Here is a 21,138-nt window from a genome sequence, read left to right on the forward strand (position 1 = left end):
TGAATATTGAAGTGTAAGATGATGTAGCTTCATGATCCATAGAGTGTAGTAAAGATTAAAATTTAAAGAGGATTTTTTTTTACACTTTAAAGGTGTTTTGTGAGACATTTTTATTTTTTAACTCTGCCCTTGAAAACTAACAGGTGGCAGTTGCTACTCCCTGCCTGTGCTTCCCCAGTGCCAGCTCCGCGTTCCTGTAGGCGACTCTGCTGCTTCATGTCAACAGAGCTCTACCTCTGCCATGCTGCTCTATTGACGGGGCATGACTGCCAATATCATGCTGATTAACAGCTGGCTTTCTGCAGTTAGGCATCAGGGAGCTGTCTGTCAAGCAGCATGACTTTGTCAGTTATGCCCATCAACAGTACAGAGCGAGAGAAGTTGCTGCTCTGTCGACGTGGAGTTGGCAAAAACCGCGGAACTGCCAGCAATGAGTCTGTGACCACTTCTGAGACGGCAGAGATCTGCATCGGGCAGAACAGGTAGGTAGTTAGCAACTACCTGCTTGTTAATTCTTAGGCCGAAAGTAAAAAAAAAAAAATGGTCCTGGACAAACCTTTTAAGTTATTCTAAAACCATAATAAAGCCTACATGCTTAATAGAGAACGGCCAGGCTCAAAAGGGTTTTATGGTTTTGCAGTGGGAAGAGTTTCTTTCAAAGGAAACACGAATAATTATTCCTGACGACTTCTCTCCAGCTATGCTTCCACCATCTCCATCAGGTGGGAAGTGATGACGTCCTGACCACCAGTCACCTGACGCTGCAGCATTGGTTTCAGTATTAAGGTGACTGGTGGTGGTAATGACATGACTTCTGTTGGAGCAGCTGCACTGGAATGGTGGGCGCATCACATGGGTATTTATTCTTTTTCTTTTAGATGCATCCATTCCCGCTGCAAAATTTTACTAAAGACCATTAAACCCCTAATTGTTTCTGCTTTGTGTTGTTCCCCTATGCACATCTTTGTATATCTGTGCATATTAATGTGGAGGATGAACCTTATAATGGGAAGGTGTATTAAGCTAACTGTTCCAGCATTTTGTCCGATTTTTGGGGCACGTAACTGGTGTGCTCGCTGTGATCCAGTGAAAGGTGTGGCTTTACAAAGAATGGTAATTTTGAAAAGGGGGCATCGCTTAAAGGGGTTATCCGGCTTATTTTGCCTTTTTTTTTTTTTGTCATTTCACTACTGGGCTACATAGGGGCAGGTAAGTAGATAGCAACTACCTACCTGCCCTGCTGTCAGCCCCTCTCCCCTGGCTCAGAGCAGTCATGGGACCACTCCTGCTGTGATTTTGCTGCTTTCTGTGACGTCACGTCGACAGGGGCAGGACCTTGTTGACGGGCAACACAGCAGATTTCATGATGCCGCCATCCTTGGCGGGTTCAGTGCATGCAGGCCCGCAGACCCCTTACCGATCGCTGCCTGTGCTGGTGCCACGTAGTCTGCTGTTTATATCAGAGGACAGATTCACGTGTGCTACGCAGATGCGAGCTCTGTATACAGCTACTGCAATGATCAGCCGCCGGCCAATCAGAGGTCAGCAGCTGATCACTGGAGAAGCTGTATAGAGAGCTTTTCTCCCTGCGCAGCACCTGGGAATCTGTCCTCTGATATAAAGCGCTGTCACCAGCAGCTCCTGCATTGGCAGCGTTCAAGAAGGAGGAAGCAGGACACCGAGGGAACGAGGACAGGTGAGAAGAACTTGGTTTTTTTTTGTTTGTTTTTTTATGCTTTTGTGAAGAATGGCACGGTAGGGGACACTACTACAGGATGGAGCATTACTACAAGTAGAGGACCAGGAAAGGTGACATTACTATAAGAAGAGGACCAGGAAAGGTGACATTACTATAAGAGGACCAGGAAAGGTGACATTACTATAAGAAGAGGACCAGGAAAGAAGACATTACTACAAGAAGAGGACCAGGAAAGGTGACATTACTACAAGAAGAGGACCAGGAAAGGTGACATTACTATAAGAAGAGGACCAGGAAAGGTGACATTACTACAAGAAGAGGACCAGGAAAGGTGACATTACTACAAGAAGAGGACCAGGAAAGAAGACATTACTACAAGAAGAGGACCAGGAAAGGTGACATTACTACAAGAAGAGGACCAGGAAAAGTGACATTACTATAAGAAGAGGACCAGGAAAGGTGACATTACTATAGGATAGCAGGATGGCACAATACTATAGGATTGGCACAAGGATGGGGCACATTACTATAGGATAGTGACAAGGATGGGCACATTACTACATTATATGTGCGGTGGATGTGAGGCGATTGTGCTGTCACAGATGAGAGGTAGTATCACTGCTTTGTATTTCCAATGCTGGAGCGATCAGTGCTGGGGCAGAATACTGACAGCCAATGAGTGTGTAGAGGGCGGGGCTGGACACTGAGGCCGGGCGGTGCCAGCTCTGACTGTGAGGATTGGCAACCAAGGAAAGAAAAAAGTCAAGTTTGCTTGAGCTGCAGGTAAATAAAGTGTGTGCAGAGAATAAAGTGATAATTCAAGAGGAACAAAAGTTAGAAAAATAAATAATGTAGGAATGTTTTAGATGACAATACAGCACAGGTTAGCTTAAAAAAAATGGCATTTATGTCGGACAATTCCTTTAAGTGTTCCAAGATTGCACCAAAGCTTTACTTTAAAATATTCATGTAAAGTGAGCCAAACGTAAGATGGCACAAGAAAGAGAAAAGGATCCAACATGTCTAGCCAGATCCACTTTATGTATCCTTGTTGCATGAGCCAGTGTAATAGTTTCTCACTTCTGGATCAGCTTCAATCTGTCTGGGCTTAAGAAAGTATTAAATCTGCAGAAACCTGAAGCAGCACTGTCATTTAGATGTCAGCACTGTGTCTCAGTTGCTCAGCTGAGCCTTTTCATTTTCCATCAGAGGTGCATAGGAGGAGACACAGCAGTGACAATGGTGGAGCGACTCAGGGCTGGGGTTAAGTACTGTATATGGGGAACTTTAAGGTGGTGTCACACACAGCGACGGCGACAACGACGTCGCTGCTAAGTCATTATTTTCTGTGACATAGCAGCGACGTCTCGTCGCTGTCGCTGTGTGTGACATCCATCAACGACCTGGCCCCTGCTGTGAGGTTGCCGGTCGTTGCTGAATGTCCTGCTTAATTTTTTGGACGTTGCTCTCCCGCTGTGAAGCACACATCACTGTGTGTCACAGTGAGAGAGCAACGTACTGAAGCGAGCAGGGAGATGGCGTCTGGCAGCCTGCGGTAAGCTGTAACCAAGGTAAACATCGGGTAACCAAGCGAAGTGCTTCGCTGGTTACCTGATATTTACCTTAGTTACTAGCGTCCGCCGCTCTCAGGCTGCCAGTGTCGGCTCCCTGCATGCGTAGCCAGAGTACATATCAGGTAAATAAGCAAAGGTTTGCTTATTAACCCGATGTGTACTCTGGCTAGGAGTGCAGGGAGCCAGTGCTAACCGGTGTGCGCTGGTAACCAAGGTAAATATCGGGTAACCAGCGAAGGGCTTTGCTTGGTTACCCGATATTTACCTTAGTTACCAAGTGCAGCATCGCTTCCACGCGTCGCTGCTGGCTGGGGGCGGGTCACTGGTCGCTGGTGAGATCTGCCTGTTTGACAGCTCACCAGCGACCATGTAACGACGCAGCAGGGATCCTGATAAGGTCAGGTCGTCGTCGTGATCGCTGCTGCGTCGCTACGTGTGACCCTAGCTTTAGCTGTTAAGAAGTGGTTGTCCCCTTTAAGGCACAGACAGGTAGGAAGTACTGTGCTTAAAATCAATGAGAAATGTAACTTCAAGCAATGATAACTCTGCATACCCATGAAGTAAATAATGGATATTTCACATGTTCACATCTTTTATCCTCTATTTTTCAAACCCATATTTTTTTTTTCAAAAATCTTTGCTACAACAGAATAACAACAAGGTGCTAGAAAGCACAAACATAAAGTCATTCCCATAAGATATATCCGAAGTACAATACAATAGGACTGTTATAGGCACCAATCAACAGTCCAATAACTCCGCTATAAAGATATCGTTGAGTCCACGAAGGGATATCCAATGTTTATCCTTGTTTTATTGTCATACTAGCGTCTGGATTATCCAAACACATACATTTAATAAAAAAAAGAAAAACAAGGGGGGAAAGGAGGTAAGGTAGTTAAAGATGAATAAGGCTATGTGCACTAAGCATTTTTGGTGGCGTTTTTGCGCATTTTTCGGCTGCGTTTTTCTGCTCAACTGCATGACTTTGCTTCCCCATTAAAGTCTATGACTTTTCATTTTTGCTGTCCGCACGCAACATTGTTTTTTAGCTGCGTTTTTGAGCTAAAATAAAAAAATGGACATGTCAATTCTTTCCTGCGTTTTACTGCATGTCTTCACCCTTGCAATGCATTGGAAAAATGCAGCAAAACGCAGTGATCAAAAATGCAGCAAAACGCAGCCAAGAACGCACCGAAACGCGGTAAAAACGTATGCGTTTTTCCAGTCCGTTTTTGCCGCGGGTGCGTTTTTTTGCTGTCAAAAATGCACAAACGCAGCGTGAAAAAAACTCTGAGTGCACATAGCCTAAGAGAAGCAAACGGGACCTCTGAGGAGAACGAGGAGAGGAAAAAAGCTAAGGCTAAGTTCACACAGGGCATCTTTTGCTGCGTTTTTGAGGTCCCAAAGATGCACCATAATGCCTGCATTTCCTTCTCCCAGCAAAGTCTAAGATTTTGATTTTGCTGTCCACACTGGGCATCTTTTGTTGGCTGAATCTTGGCTGCGTTTTTAAAGATCAACATGTCAATTCTTTTTGCGTTTTTCTAGCGTTTTGGAGCCCTTCCAGTCAATAGGTTTGACTCAAGAAACGCATTGGGCAAAACACGGTAAAAACACGTTGCATTTTTCTTCATCGTTCCTTATGGGAGACCCAGACCATGGGTGTATAGCTTCTGCCTCCGGAGGACACACCAAGTACTACACTAAAAAGTGTAGCTCCTCCCTCCGAGCATATACACCCCCTGGATGACCAAATCTAGCCAGTTCAATGCCTTGTGTTCAGGAGGTCACACACACATGCATTCTCATCTGATTTTTGATTTTTGATTTCAAAGAGTTGGAAGAAAAGCGGGTCCAAGCTGGACTCCCGGCATGTCCCTTCTCACCCCACTGTGTCGGCGGTGCTGTTAAGGTTGATTTTACAAGGCTGGAGCCTTACATGCCGCGCTCCTTCACCATCCCTCGGGCTCTGGCTTGAAGTGGGAGCCATCACGGTTCTCACTGCTTTGCAGGAGACCGGTCTCCATCCGCAGCCCTTTCAGGACCCTGCCGGACGGAGCGCTCACCCCTCAGGGACCTGGCCCTGCGTCTCATAAGCTAAGTATTGAGACGTTATTGAGGGGTCCCTTGTACATTTATTGTGGGGAGAGTGTGTTATTTAACTTTGCTGTGATTTCCGGCCGGTTCTCTGGTTTTCTCCTGAGAACTGCGCCGAGGGTGCCTGCTTGTCGGCCGCATGGAAAAATTTAGGCCCCGGCTTCGGCTGCGGCCTAGTTTCGGTTTCACTGCCCCTGCATGTCAGTCATGCAGAGGGACAGTGCGGCGCCACCCACCGGCCGTTCAGCTCAGGGGAGGACACTCCTCTCTGAGGAGATGTTTCCCTCCCCTGTATTTCTCCTTGGCCCTCCGGTTCCCGCTCTTGGACTAAACCCCGCCCCCCCCTCCTCGCTCCGGCGCCATTTTATCAGCGTTCACACACTGATCGGCGCTGGCTGCTGCAGCTCTGCATCTGGATGGGGGTCCAAGCTGTGGAATCCAGAGGGCACACAAAACGGTCTGGTAAGCCACAACCTCTGGTTGTGGACTTCTTGTACACTCTCTGGGGGTCATTCTGAAGGAGTGTGTTCTTTACTGCAGAACCTCCACCTCAGCAGCATGTCTCTCACTAGGAGCAAGGCTGCAAGGCTTTACTCTATATGCACTGCATGTAAGCTCGTACTGCATGAACCGAGCACATATCCTCATTGTGATGCCTGCTCTAACATGGTGGTGCCCCAGCCTGGAGTCTCCCCAGGGGTCCCTCCGGCTGCTCCAGCCCCGGTGGCTGAACCCCCGGCTTGGGTAACTTCGTTTTCTAAAGTTATCTCCCGACTCTATCTTTGCCGACTCCATGGGACAGCTGTCCCGGACTCTGCTGAGCATGCATCAGCCCCCTTCTCAGGGCGCCTCTGCTGCTCCGACTCTCTCTGCAGAGCTCACAGAGGATTTTTCATCTGTTCCCAGACCCCGTCCTCCTAAACGGAGACGCAGGGACTCTTCTCCTTCCTCGTCCCACGGCTCTGATTCACGAGCTGAATCGCAGGGCAAGGAGGATGCCTTTACTGTGGGCTCGGACGCTACATCTATGTACCCCATTGATCTAACTGAAGGTGATGCGGATGTTAGTGACTTGATTGCGTCCATTAATTCCGTACTGGACCTCAATCCACCAGTGTCAGAGGAACAAGCCTCTCTGGTAGAAAAACACCAGTTTACCTCACCTAAGAGAGCAAGGAGTATGATTTTTAACCACTCCAGTTTTCAGGCCACTGTGACCAAGCCCAGGGCCTGTCCTGACAAACGCTTCCCAAAGCGTAGTTCTGATGACCATTTTCCCTTTCCACCAGAGGTGGTCAAGGAGTGGGCTCATTCACCAAAGGTAGATCCTCCGGTGTCTAGAATCTCAGCCCGGACAGTTGTATCTGTGGCCGATGGCACCTCACTTAAGGATCCCACTGACCGCCAGGTTGACCTTCTGGCCAAATCTGTATATGAAGCGGCAGGGGCCTCGTTCTCCCCGTCTTTTGCAGCAGTGTGGGCTCTTAAGGCCGTCTCTGCTTCTCTGGCGGAGATGCATTCCCTCACCAGGGACTCTATGCCCGAAATGGTTGCCTTAACTTCCCAGGTTTCAGCTTTTTCATCCTATGCCATGTCTGCCATTCTGGAGGCTTCTCACCGAACGGCGGTGGCTTCCGCTAATTCCCTCGCGATCCGCAGGATCTTGTGGCTTCGAGAGTGGAAAGCAGACGCTTCTTCCAAGAAATACCTTGCTGGGCTCCCCTTTGCTGGGTCCCGGCTGTTCGGTGAACAACTGGATGAAATAATTAAGGAGGCTACTGGCGGGAAGAGTACTTCCTTGCCACAAACTAAAACCAGGAAACCTGTCCAGGGCAGGAACTAGTCGAGGTTTCGTTCCTTTCGTTCCTCTAACTGGTCATCCTCTAAGCCCTCAGCCTCGTCCACTAACTCAGCCAAGGATCGAAAACCCAGCTGGCGCACGAAGCCGCGTCCTCAGAAGAACGGAGGAGCCGCTGCCACTAAGGCAGCCTCCTCTTGACTATCTGGCTGCGCCAGCAACGTCCTTGGTCGGTGGCAGGCTCTCCCACTTTGGCGACGTGTGGTTTCAACACGTCTCCGATCAGTGGGTGCGGGATATCATCTCCCACGGCTACAGGATAGAATTTTCTTCCAGCCCGCCAAACAGATTTTTTCTGTCCACTCCCCCCTGCTCCAAAGCCGCCGCCTTCTCCCAGGCCGTGGCATCCTTGCAGGCCAACGGAGTAATTGTACCGGTTCCCGCCCGGGAACGGTTCAGAGGTTTCTACTCAAACCTCTTCCTAGTCCCCAAGAAGGACTGTTCCTTCCGGCCCATCCTGGATCTCAAGCTTCTCAACAAGCATGTTCAGGTGCGGCACTTTCGCATGGAATCTCTGCGATCGGTCATTGCCTCAATGACCCAAGGAGATTTTCTAGCATCCATCGACATCAGAGATGCCTATCTGCATGTGCCAATTGCAGTTTCACACCAGCGTTGGCTACGTTTTGCAATCGGAGAGGAACATTTCCAATTCGTGGCTCTCCCCTTCGGGTTAGCCACGGCCCCTCGTGTATTCACCAAGGTCATGGCAGCAGTGGTTGCGGTTCTGCACCTCCAGGGATTGGCAGGGATTCCTTACCTGGACGACCTTCTAGTCAAGGCTACATCCAGTGCAGACTGTCAGCGGAGTGTCTCGCTCACTCTCGCCACGCTTGTTCAATTCGGGTGGCTTGTCAATCTGCCCAAGTCCACTCTGACCCCGACCCAGAAACTTAAGTACCTAGGGATGCAATTCGAGACTCTGCCGGCACTTGTGAAGCTGCCCTTAGTCAAACAGCAGTCCCTTCATCTGGCGGTGCGCTCTCTGTTGAAGCCCCACCGTCATTCCATCAGGCACCTCATGCAGGTGCTGGGTCAGATGGTGGCGTCAATGGAAGCGGTTCCCTTTGCCCAGTTCCATCTGCGTCCCCTGCAGCTGGACATTCTCCGCTGTTGGGACAAGCGGACCTCTTCCTTGCACAGGCTAGTGGCTCTGTCGCCACAGACCAGGAGCTCTCTTCAGTGGTGGCTTCGGCCCCTCTCTCTGTCCCAGGGACGCTCCTTTCTGGCCCCGTCCTGGGTGATTCTCACCACGGATGCCAGTCTATCCGGCTGGGGAGCAGTGTTTCTCCACCACCGAGCACAGGGCACTTGGACTTCGTCCGAATCAGCCCTCTCGATCAATGTGCTGGAAATCAGAGCTGTGCTCCTAGCTCTCGTAGCCTTTCACCACCTGTTGGCGGGCAAGCACATTCGAGTCCAGTCAGACAACGCGACAGCAGTTGCCTACATCAATCACCAGGGCGGGACTCGCAGCCGCCTAGCAATGTTGGAAGTTCAACGTATCCTTCAGTGGACGGAGGACTCCAAGTCCACCATATCCGCAGTCCACATCCCAGGCGTAGAAAACTGGGAGGCAGATTATCTCAGCCATCAAACCGTGGACAGCGGCGAGTGGGCCCTGCATCCGGCAGTGTTCCGGTCAATCTGCCGCAAGTGGGGCACTCCGGAAGTGGATCTAATGGCATCCCGGCACAACAACAAGGTTCCGGTTTACGTGGCTCGCTCCCACGATCCTCAGGCCTTGGCGGCGGACGCGCTGGTTCAGGATTGGTCCCAGTTCCGTCTGGCCTACGTGTTTCCCCCTCTAGCTCTCTTGCCCAGAGTCCTGCGCAAGATCAGAATGGAGGGCCGTCGGGTCATAATCATTGCTCCAGACTGGCCCAGGCGAGCTTGGTACCCAGACCTGCTCCGTCTGTCCGTAGAGGTGCCGTGGCATCTCCCGGACCGCCCAGACCTTCTCTCACAAGGTCCGTTTTTCCGCCAGAATTCTGCGGCTCTCAGATTGACGGCGTGGCTCTTGAGTCCTGGATCCTGACGGCTTCAGGCATTCCTTCCGAGGTCATCTCCACTATGACTCAGGCTCGGAAGTCTTCCTCGGCCAGGATTTACCACAGGACTTGGAGAATTTTCCTGTCCTGGTGTCGCTCTTCCAGCCATGCTCCTTGGCCGTTTTCCTTGCCGACCATCCTGTCCTTTCTACAGTCCGGTCTGCAGCTAGGACTATCCCTCAATTCCCTCAAGGGACAGGTTTCGGCTCTGTCAGTGTTGTTCCAGCGGCGTATCGCCCGACTGGCCCAGGTGCGCACCTTCATGCAGGGCGCATCTCACATCATTCCGCCTTACCGGCGGCCTCTGGATCCCTGGGACCTTAATCTGGTCCTCACGGCCTTACAGAAACCCCCCTTTGAGCCTCTTAGGGAGGTTTCTTTGTTTCGACTTTCACAGAAAGTGGTCTTTCTGGTGGCCATAACTTCTCTCAGGAGAGTCTCTGATTTGGTTGCGCTCTCTTCGGAGTCACCCTTTTTGGTTTTTCACTAAGACAAGGTGGTTCTCCGTCCGACTCCGGACTTTCTCCCTAAGGTAGTGTCTCCTTTCCACCTTAACCAGGACATTTCATTGCCTTCCCTTTGTCCGGCCCCTGTGCATCGCTTTGAGAAGGCGTTGCATACTTTAGATTTGGTGCGGGCGCTCCGGATCTATGTGTCACGCACCGCTGCTCTTAGGCGGTGCACCTCTCTTTTTGTGCTGACCACAGGTCAGCGCAAGGGTCTCTCGGCTTCTAAACCGACCCTAGCTCGTTGGATTAGGTCGGCCATATCCGATGCCTACGAATGTTCTCAGGTGCCTCCCCCGCCGGGGATTAAGGCGCACTCGACCAGAGCTGTCGGTGCTTCTTGGTTTTTTAGGCACCAGGCTACGGCTCAGCAGGTCTGTCAGGCTGCCACTTGGTCTAGTCTGCACACCTTTTCGAAGCACTACCAAGTGCATGCTCATGCTTCGGCAGATGCGAGCTTGGGCAGACGCATCCTTCAGGCGGCTGTCGCCCATTTGTGAAGTTAGGTTTTGCCTACTTCTCAGTTTTCTTTTTATTTCCCACCCATGGACTGCTTTGAGACGTCCCATGGTCTGGGTCTCCCATAAGGAACGATGAAGAAAAAGAGAATTTTGTTTACTTACCGTAAATTCTTTTTCTTATAGTTCCGACATGGGAGACCCAGCACCCTCCCTGTTGCCTGTTGGCAGTTCTTGTTCCGTGTGTTATCACCGGCTGTTGTTGTAGACAGAGGTTCCGGTTATTACGGGTTTTACTCTATCTCTACTTGTGGGTGGATGTCCTCCTTCAGCTTTTGCACTAAACTGGCTAGATTTGGTCATCCAGGGGGTGTATATGCTAGGAGGGAGGAGCTACACTTTTTAGTGTAGTACTTTGTGTGTCCTCCGGAGACAGAAGCTATACACCCATGGTCTGGGTCTCCCATGTCGGAACTATAAGAAAAAGAATTTACGGTAAGTAAACAAAATTCTCTTTTTTTATGCTTTTTTTGGGACAAAAACGCTGCATCTTTGTGGTTAAAAAAAAGATCCCGCGTGTAAACATATCCTAATATGAGGGAAAAGGAGAAAGGGGGGGGCAGAGGGGCCAGAGAGTAGACCCCCCCCCATCTCATTGTAGATTGTAAACTCTCGCGAGCAGGGTTGTCTTTTTTTCCCTCTAAATATTGTATGTTCTTTAACTGTTACTTGTTTGTATATGATCCTCCTGAATTGTAAAGCGCTGTGTAATATGTTGGCGCTATAGAAATAAAGATTATTATTATTATTATTATTATTATTATCATCCAGAACACAAGGGAAGGGAGACCCTCGCTGTGAGCCGCAGACAAATCCACCACATAATTTTTTTTTTTTTATTAAACAGTTATCGCCATTTCCAGGAGCCCATTCCAATATGTAATAGGTGTAATAATAAAAATATTAGTAAATACCTTTAATTAGAATCGTAGAATAGTTCTCCTGATTTAGGGGTACTTCACACACAGCGAGATCGCTACTGAGATCGCTGCTGAGTCATGACTTTTGTGACGCAGCAGTGACCTCATTAGCGATCTCGCTGTGTGTGACACTGAGCAGCGATCTGGCCCCTGCTGTGAAATCGCTGCTCGTTACACACAGCTCTGGTTTGTTTTTTTTATTGTTGCTCTCCCGCTGATGAGCACACATCGCTGTGTGTGACAGCGAGAAAGCAGCAGGAGCCGGCGTCTGACAGCCTGCGGTAAGCTGTAACCAAGGTAAACATCGGGTAACCAAGGTGGTCACCCGATATTTACCTTCGTTACCAGCCTCCGCAGCTCTCACGCTGCCAGTGCCGGCTCCTGCTCCCTGCACACGCTAAGCTAAGCGGTGTGCGCTGGTAACTAAGGTAAACATCGGGTAACCATACCCGATGTTTACCTTATTTACCAGTGTCCGCAGGTTCCAGACGCCGGCTCCGTGCAAGCGCAGCGTCGCTTGCACGTCGCTGCTGGCTGGGGGCTGGTCACTGGTCGCTGGTGAGATCTGCCTGTTTGACAGCTCACCAGCGACCATGTAGCGACGCAGCAGCGATCCTGACCAGGTCAGAATGGCTGGTGGGATCGCTGCTCCGTCGCTAAAGTGTGACGGTACCCTTAGCCATGTCTGCTACCTCATGTGCATGGCATTACAGTAGCTTACTTGAGCAACTAACTCACTATATGAGTGGTCGTAAACCATGGATACCTTAGCTGCAATGCCCTGCACATGAGGTAAGAAACATGGCTATATCAAGAGAACTATACTACGGTACATCTTTTTTTTTTTTTTTTTTTTTAACATACATTTTTTATTCAGTCAACATATAGACAAAATTTACGATCAATTATTCATAGTATATTACAGCTGCAATACATCTAGATTTCAAAATGTACAACTCTGTTTCAGTAATATAACTATCGATTAGATATCACACACAGGTGACAATCCCACGAGAAGAAAAAAGGATGCGTACGGTGGGGAAATCAGGAAAGATATATACGATACGATACACTTTATTGATCCCGTGGAAAATTAGGGTAGTGAACATATGTAATTCAAGAACTATACTACATTTCTAATTGGAAGTATTTGCCATTATTATTATGATATTACTGCCCCTTCTACATATTAAGATGGGATCTCGATGATGGGAATACCCTCTTTTAATTTATCCACTTTGTATCTGAGTCTTCATTTTTTTGTCCATATAAGATTTTTTAATACATGTATTCATATTTGCTGTTAACTTTTTGCTAATGAAAACGTTCTACATTTTTCATATTTTTAGGTCCACGCCAAGTGGATTCTCGACACAGATCTCTTCAACGAGTGGATGAATGAAGAAGATTATGAGGTGTATGATGAAAAGAGTCCAGTCACACGCCGCAAGAAGATCTCTGCCAAGACCTTGACTGATGAAGTGAGATCATTGCCACAGGCTGATCTTGTAGGGGTCACCCTGTTAAGCTTTTTGTCTAATTGCTATTAACTCTCTGAAGAAATACATATACTTTTTTTCTTTGTCGCTCCTAATTGGGAGACCCAGACAATTGGGTGTATAGCTACTGCCTCCGGAGGCCGCACAAAGTACTACACTTAAAAGTGTAAGGCCCCTCCCCTTCTGGCTATACACCCCCCCGTGGGATCACGGGTTCCTCAGTTTTTTGCTTTGTGCGAAGGAGGTCAGACACGCACGCATAGCTCCACTGTTTAGTCAGCAGCAGCTGCTGACTATGTCGGATGGAAGAAAAGAGGGCCCATACAGGGCCCCCAGCATGCTCCCTTCTCACCCCACTTTCTGTCGGCGGTGTTTGTTAAGGTTGAGGTACCCATTGCGGGTACGGAGGCTGGAGCCCACATGCTGATTCCTTCCCCATCCCCATTAGGGTTCCGGGTGAAGTGGGACTTTACCGGTCTCCAGGCACTGAGACCGTGCTCCATCCGCAGCCCCTGGAGAAGCCGCTGGATATGGAGCTGAGTATCGTCAGGGACAGACCCTGCTCCGTCAAGGTACTCTGTGTCCCCGTGCATACCGCGCGCACACCGCAGCATGGCTGGGTGTGTTAGTGCGCCGGGGACATCAGCGCTGCTGCGCTTGTGCCATTTCCTCACTACAGCTTGGCTGAGTGGGTAGACTTAGGGCGAACGGTCGCGCCGGCCGCTGGGGTCAGTCACACTGCGACGCGGCTGGGACTTGTGGTGCGCCGGGGACTTCCGCGCTGGCCGTGCATATATCACGGCCGCGCTTATTACTACAGTCCCCGGCTTTTGCGGCCTAGTTCGTCTCGTTCCCGCCTCCGCACCTGCCAGTCAGGAGGAGGGCGGGACGCCGTACAGAGCATCAGCGCTGAGGGCTGGAGTCTGTTTTACATACTCCAGCCCTCACACCAGGCACAGTAGGACGCAGTTTCCCGCACTTTGTTTGTGGCACGCCCACGGTCCGCCCCTCTTCACAGGACGCCGGCAGCCATTCCTGTCTGCACGCTGAGCTGGAGAGGGGAGCCTGGGAGACCCAGACACGGGATTCTACGACCTCATACCCTCTTTTCAGCGGGCGGTAAGCAGCCCTCAAGGGCTCACCCCCACTTGTGCCGTTGTGTACTTGGTATTTTGTGTTTGCAAATACTTTTCACTGTACGGTCGCTGGTGATTCTCGGCTATATACCCTCCTAGATTGCAAGGAGGCAACAGCATGTCGTCCGTTAAACGCAAGGGTGCCAAGGCACAGACTTTATATGCTGCCTGTACCGCATGTGGGGCTACTCTACCGGCAGGTTCCACTGACCCCCATTGTGTGCAGTGCTCGGCCCCTGCAGCACTTGCTCAGCCGGGGCCTCTGCTAGACGTGACCCAGGGTGTACCACCTGTGAATGCTGTCCAGGTGACAGGAACGGAGTTTGCAGCTTTTGCTGATAGATTGTCTATGACAATGTCTAAGATTCTTGAAACATTGCAGTCTAGACCAGTAACTCAGACCACGGACACTGTTGAATCATTGCTCCCTGGTCCCCCTCAACTGGAACACTTCCGGGCTCCGGGGGTGTCACATGCACCCCAGGGTGACGGCTCTGACTCGGACGACAGTCCCAGACAGCCTAAGCGGGCTCGCTATGAGGGGCCCTCAACTTCGTCTCACTGGTCAGGATCCCAGCGGGATGAATCTATGGGTGATGAGGCGGATGTAACTGATCAGGATTCTGATCCTGGGACCGCTCTCAATCTGGATACACCGGATGGTGACGCCATAGTGAATGATCTTATAGCGTCCATCAATAAGATGTTAGATATTTCTCCGCCAGCTCCTCCTGAGGAGGAGTCAGCTTCACAGCATGAGAAATTCCATTTCAGATATCCCAAGCGTAAATTAAGCTCTTTTCTGGACCACTCTGACTTTAGAGACGCAATCCAGAAACACCACGCTTATCCCGATAAGCGGTTTTCCAAACGGCTTAAAGATACACGCTATCCTTTTCCCCCTGACGTGGTCAAGGGCTGGACCCAGTGTCCCAAGGTGGACCCTCCAATCTCCAGGCTTGCAGCTAGATCCTTAGTTGCAGTGGAAGATGGAGCGGCACTTAAAGATGCCACTGACAGACAGATGGAGCTCTGGTTGAAATCCATCTATGAAGCTATTGGAGCGTCGTTGGCGCCAGCATTCGCAGCCGTATGGGCACTCCAAGCTATTTCAGCTGGGCTTACACAAGTCGACACTGTCACACGTACATCTGCTCCGCAGGTGGCACCATTGACCTCTCAGATGTCTGCATTCGTGTCTTACGCGATTAATGCTGTCCTAGACTCTACGAGCCGTACGGCGGTGGCGTCAGCCAACTCCGTAATTTTACGCAGAGCCTTGTGGTTGAGGGAATGGAAGGCAGATTCTGCTTCCAAGAAGTGCTTAACCAGTTTGCCTTTTTCTCGTGACCGATTGTTTGGTGAGCGTTTGGATGAAATCATTAAACACTCCAAGGGTAAGGATTCATCCTTACCTCAACACAGACAAAACAAACCCCAACAAAGGAGGGGTCAGTCTGGTTTTCGGTCCTTTCGAGGCTCAGGCAGGTCCCAATTCTCCTCGTCTAAGAGGACTCAAAAGGATCAGAGAGGCTCAGATTCTTGGCGGACTCAATCACGCCCAAAAAAGACAGCAGGAAGAACCGTCACCAAGACGGCTTCCTCATGACTCTCAGTCTCCTCTTTCCGCATCCTCGGTCGGTGGCAGGCTCTCCCGCTTTGGCGACATTTGGCTGTCACAGGTCAAAGACCGTTGGGTGAGAGACATTCTGTCTCACGGGTACAGGATAGAGTTCAGCTCTCGTCCTCCAACTCGTTTCTTCAGAACTTCTCCACCGCCCGACCGGGCCGATGCTCTGCTGCAGGCGGTGGCCGCTCTAAAGGCGGAAGGAGTGGTGACTTCCGTTCCTCTTCAGGAACAAGGTCACGGTTTTTACTCCAATTTGTTTGTGGTGCCAAAGAAGGACGGGTCGTTTCGTCCCGTCCTGGATCTAAAGTTGCTCAACAAACACGTAAAAACCAGGAGGTTCCGGATGGAATCTCTCCGCTCCGTCATCGCCTCAATGTCTCAAGGAGATTTCCTAGCATCAATAGACATCAAGGATGCTTATCTCCACGTGTCGATTGCGCCAGAGCATCAGCGTTTTCTACGCTTCGTTATAGGAAGCGAACACCTGCAGTTCGTAGCGCTACCTTTCGGGCTGGCGTCAGCCCCTCGGGTCTTCACCAAGGTCATGGCTGCAGTAGTAGCAGTCCTGCACTCGCAGGGTCACTCTGTGATTCCGTATTTGGACGATCTACTCATCAAGGCACCCTCTCAAGAGGCATGCCAACACAGTTTGAACGTGGCACTGAAGACTCTCCAGAGTTTCGGGTGGATTGTCAACTTTGCAAAGTCAAATCTAACCCCGACCCAATCACTAACATATCTTGGCATGGAGTTTCATACTCTCTCAGCGATAGTGAAACTTCCACTGGACAAGCAGTGCTCGCTGCAGACAGGGGTGCAATCTCTCCTTCAGGGCCAGTCGCACACCTTGAGGCGCCTCATGCATTTCCTAGGGAAAATGGTGGCAGCAATGGAAGCAGTCCCTTTCGCGCAGTTTCATCTGCGCCCTCTACAATGGGACATTCTCCGCCAATGGGACGGGAAGTCGACGTCCCTCGACAGGGATGTTTCCCTCTCTCAGACAACCAAGGATTCTCTCCGGTGGTGGCTTCTTCCCACCTCTTTGTCAAAAGGAAGGTCGTTCCTACCCCCATCCTGGGCGGTAGTCACGACAGATGCGAGCCTATCAGGGTGGGGAGCAGTGTTTCTTCACCACAGGGCTCAGGGTACGTGGACTCGGAAAGAGTCCACCCTTCAGATCAATGTTCTGGAAATCAGAGCAGTCTATCTTGCCCTGCAAGCCTTCCAACAGTGGCTGGAAGGCAAGCAGATCCGAATTCAGTCGGACAATTCCACGGCGGTGGCGTACATCAACCACCAAGGGGGAACACGCAGTCGGCAAGCCTTCCAGGAAGTAAGGCGGATTCTGTCGTGGGTGGAAGACACAGCATCCACCATATCCGCAGTTCACATCCCAGGCGTGGAAAACTGGGAAGCAGATTTTCTCAGTCGCCAGGGCATGGACGCAGGGGAATGGTCCCTTCACCCGGACGTGTTTCAGGAGATCTGTCGCCGCTGGGGGATGCCGGACGTCGACCTGATGGCGTCACGACACAACAACAAGGTCCCGGTTTTCATGGCACGATCTCACGATCACCGAGCTTGGGCGGCAGACGCCTTAGTTCAAGATTGGTCACAGTTCCGGCTACCTTATGTGTTCCCACCTCTGGCACTGTTGCCCAGAGTGCTCCGAAAGATCAGGTCCGACTGCCGCCGCGCCATTCTCGTCGCTCCAGACTGGCCAAGGAGGTCGTGGTACCCGGATCTGTGGCACCTCACGGTAGGCCAACCGTGGGCGCTACCAGACCGTCCAGACTTGCTGTCTCAAGGGCCGTTTTTCCATCTGAATTCTGCGGCCCTGAACCTGACTGTGTGGCCATTGAGTCCTGGATCCTAGGGGCCTCAGGTTTATCTCATGAGGTGGTTGCCACCATGAGACAGGCTAGGAAACCATCCTCCGCCAAGATCTACCACAGGACGTGGAAGATATTCCTATCTTGGTGCTCTGCCCAGGGAGTTTCTCCCTGGCCATTTGCATTGCCTATTTTTCTTTCCTTCCTGCAGTCTGGGTTGGAAAAAGGTTTGTCGCTTAGCTCCCTTAAAGGTCAAGTCTCCGCGCTATCCGTATTTTTTCAGAAACGCCTAGCGCGACTTCCTAAGGTACGCACGTTCCTGCAAGGAGTCTGTCATATCGTCCCTCCTTACAAGCGGCCGTTGGAGCCCTGGGATCTGAACAAGGTTCTAATTGCTCTCCAGAAGCCGCCTTTCGAGCCTATGAAGGAGATTTCCTTTTCTCGGCTTTCACAGAAAGTGGCTTTTCTAGTGGCGGTCACGTCTCTTCGGAGAGTGTCCGAGCTGGCGGCGTTATCTTGCAAATCTCCCTTCCTGGTGTTTCACCAGGACAAGGTAGTTCTGCGTCCAATTCCAGAGTTTCTTCCCAAGGTGGTATCTTCCTTTCATCTCAATCAGGATATCACTTTACCGTCTTTGTGTCCGCATCCAGTTCACCAATTCGAAAAGGGTTTGCATTTGTTGGACCTGGTGAGAGCACTCACGATCTACATTTCCCGCACGGCGCCCCTGCGCCGCTCGGATGCACTCTTTATCCTGGTCGCTGGTCAGCGTAAAGGGTCGCAAGCTTCCAAATCCACCCTTGCGCGGTGGATCAAGGAACCAATTCTTCACACCTACCGTTCTGCTGGGCTTCCGATTCCATCTGGACTGAAGGCCCATTCTACCAGAGCCGTGGGTGCGTCCTGGGCATTATGGCATCAGGCTACGGCTCAGCAGGTGTGCCAGGCGGCTACCTGGTCGAGTCTGCACACTTTTACCAAACATTATCAGGTGCATACCTTCGCTTCGGCGGATGCCGGCCTAGGTAGACAAGTCCTTCAGGCGGCGGTGGCCCACCTGTAGGAAAGGTCTGCTTGACAGCCCTATCACGAGGTATTCTTTTACCCACCCAGGGACTGCTTTTGGACGTCCCAATTGTCTGGGTCTCCCAATTAGGAGCGACAAAGAAGAAGGGAATTTTGTTTACTTACCGTAAATTCCTTTTCTTCTAGCTCCAATTGGGAGACCCAGCACCCGCCCTGTTTTTTCTTAGGGATTTTGTTTTTCGGGTGCACATGTTGTTCATGTTAATAAGTTCAGTTCTCCGATGTTGTTTATCGGATTGAATTTGTTTTTGAAACAGTTATTGGCTTTCCTCCTTCTTGCTTTTGCACTAAAACTGAGGAACCCGTGATCCCACGGGGGGTGTATAGCCAGAAGGGGAGGGGCCTTACACTTTTAAGTGTAGTACTTTGTGCGGCCTCCGGAGGCAGTAGCTATACACCCAATTGTCTGGGTCTCCCAATTGGAGCTAGAAGAAAAGGAATTTACGGTAAGTAAACAAAATTCCCTTCTTTTTTAATCTCTTTAAAGGGAATCTGTCACCCCATTTGACGTAGCTAACCTATTAATATGGGCATACAGGCTATAGAAAATATTCATAGCTGTATGCCTCATCAGATTCCTTGTTGTGGAAAAATCATGTTTTATCCCTCTATGTAAATGAGGTGTTCCAGGCTATGGGGTGGATGCTGTTCGGAAGATAGCGCTGCTTCCGTCCTTCATTAGCATAGCTATTGCCTCCCATCAATGTCATAGTATACTGTGACGTCTAGTTGTGGTCCTGAAATCCTGCGCATCGCAATTGCCAACGTTCCCCTGTAGTGCTCCACCCTTCTATGGGCACTGGCTTAGGGTACTTTCACGCTTGCGTTGTTTTTTTTTTTGGCGCAATCCGTTGTCTTGGGAAACAGCGGAATCCGTTAACGGATTCCGTTGTTTCCCATATACTTGCATTGATGACGGATTGTGCCAAAAGTACCTGCGTTGCTTCCGTTGGCCGATGCTCGGTTGCTTCCGCCAAGCGGAAGCAACGCAGAATGTAACGTTAAATGCTTGTGTCAAAATGACGCCAACCAACGGATTCCGTTGGTTCCGTTAAAATTTATAATGGTTCCCTATGGTAGCGGATTCCGTTGCTAAGTGCTTAACAACGGAATCCGCTGCTGGATTCCGCTAATTTATACTGAGCATGCCCAGAATGAAAAAAAATGAAAAAAGAAATAAAACAGAGCCGACGGATTCCGTTAGACGGACGCCAAACGGATGCAATGGTCCGTTATTTCACAGGAATCAGCTAACGGATACTGTGAAATAACGGACCCGTTGCATCCGTTGACACCACAAAAATAACGGATGCGTCAAAACGACGCAGCAACAGACCCAGCGGATTCAACCCAACGCAAGTGTGAAACTAGCCTTAATGTTTCTTCTGCGCAGGCGCCGGATCACTGAAGCAGAAGTAGCCATATCTATTGATGGTGTGTACTATGCTTGGGCCATCAACAAAAAATGAGTGTATAAACCTTTAGGCTATGTGCGCACTGGGAAATGGAATTTTCTTGAGAAAATTCCGCATGCTCTCAAAGATTACCGCACCCGCGGTAAAAAACTGCGGGAAACTGCACCTGAAAACCGCATGCGGTTTGCCGCGGTTTTACCGCGGTATTATTCGCGGTATTGCCGCGGTTTTGCCGCGTGCGGGTTGGGATGTGCTTTATTGCATTCAATGCAATAAAGCACATTGAAAAAAAAAAAAAAAAGTCATTTAATTCTGAGATAGTAGATAGACAGAAGAATAGATAGAGGGATAGATAGACAGACAGAGGGATAGATAGATAGAGGACAGATCGCTACATTTCCCACGGTCGGCAGTGAGTTCACATTACCGGCCGTGGGAAATGACCGGTAATTACCTCTGCTGTCTGCTGCTTTCATTCAGCGCTGTGTCTGTGACAGTCGCGGCTGGATGTAAGCAGCGCAGGACGTCGGAGCGGTGGATTACGCCGGAGCTTTGATGCGGGAGGGGTTAATAAAATGGTGAACGAGGCTTGTTTGTTTTATTTAAAATAAAGGATTTTTCGGTGTCTGTGTTTTTTTCACTTTACTTACGGGTTGATCATGTCAGCTGTCACATAGACGCTGCCATGGTCAAGCCTGGAGTTAATGGCGGTGGTCCCCCACCATCATTAACCCCTTGTATTACCTTGCTGCCACTGCTACACGGCGGCAAGAAGAGCCGGGGACACTCCGGTAGTGCCGCATAATGCATGCGACATTCCCGGGGCAGCTGCGGCTGATATTCTCGGCTGCCGGAGGGGGAGTGAGGCGGGGGACATTAACCCTCCCCAGCCTGAGAATACCGGGCCGCCGCTGTGTGCTTACCTCGGCTGGAAGGTAAATATGCAGGGAGCCCACGTTCTTTGTTTTCTATATTTCCGTTTTCTTTCTTTGTGTGTTCTATGTCTGTGATGTGTGTGTCTGTGATCTGTGTTTGTGTTTACTCTGCACGGCTTCCTCTTCCTGTAATGACATCACTTCCCTGCAAACTGCAGACAAGCGATGTACATTACCGGAGGTAAACAGCAAAATACCGCAGGGAATAACGCAGGAAAACGCAGTGAACCGCACAGAATTTGCTGCCTGCATTATTCCCTGCGGGATTTCATGATTAACATTGGAGTCAATGGAGTGAAATTCCGCAGCGATGTGCGGAAAAGAATTGACATGCACTTGTTTTTGCTGCGGGAATCCCGCAGCAAAACATGCAGCTGTC

General features: G+C 50.2%; 1 protein-coding gene across 6 annotated transcripts in view; it reads left to right on the top strand.

Moving 5' to 3' along the window:
* Nucleotides 1-21,138, top strand: part of SMARCC2 (SWI/SNF related BAF chromatin remodeling complex subunit C2) — a 254,922-nt gene that overhangs the window by 78,210 nt on the left and 155,574 nt on the right. For all 6 annotated transcript variants that reach the window (XM_075336975.1, XM_075336976.1, XM_075336974.1 and 3 more), the window contains one exon: nucleotides 12,576-12,707. In XM_075336975.1, coding sequence (XP_075193090.1) covers nucleotides 12,576-12,707 — 132 coding nt within the window. The remainder of the gene's footprint in view (nucleotides 1-12,575; nucleotides 12,708-21,138) is intronic.

This window comes from Anomaloglossus baeobatrachus, chromosome 2, assembly GCF_048569485.1.
Source record: "Anomaloglossus baeobatrachus isolate aAnoBae1 chromosome 2, aAnoBae1.hap1, whole genome shotgun sequence".
NCBI lineage: Eukaryota > Metazoa > Chordata > Amphibia > Anura > Aromobatidae > Anomaloglossus > Anomaloglossus baeobatrachus.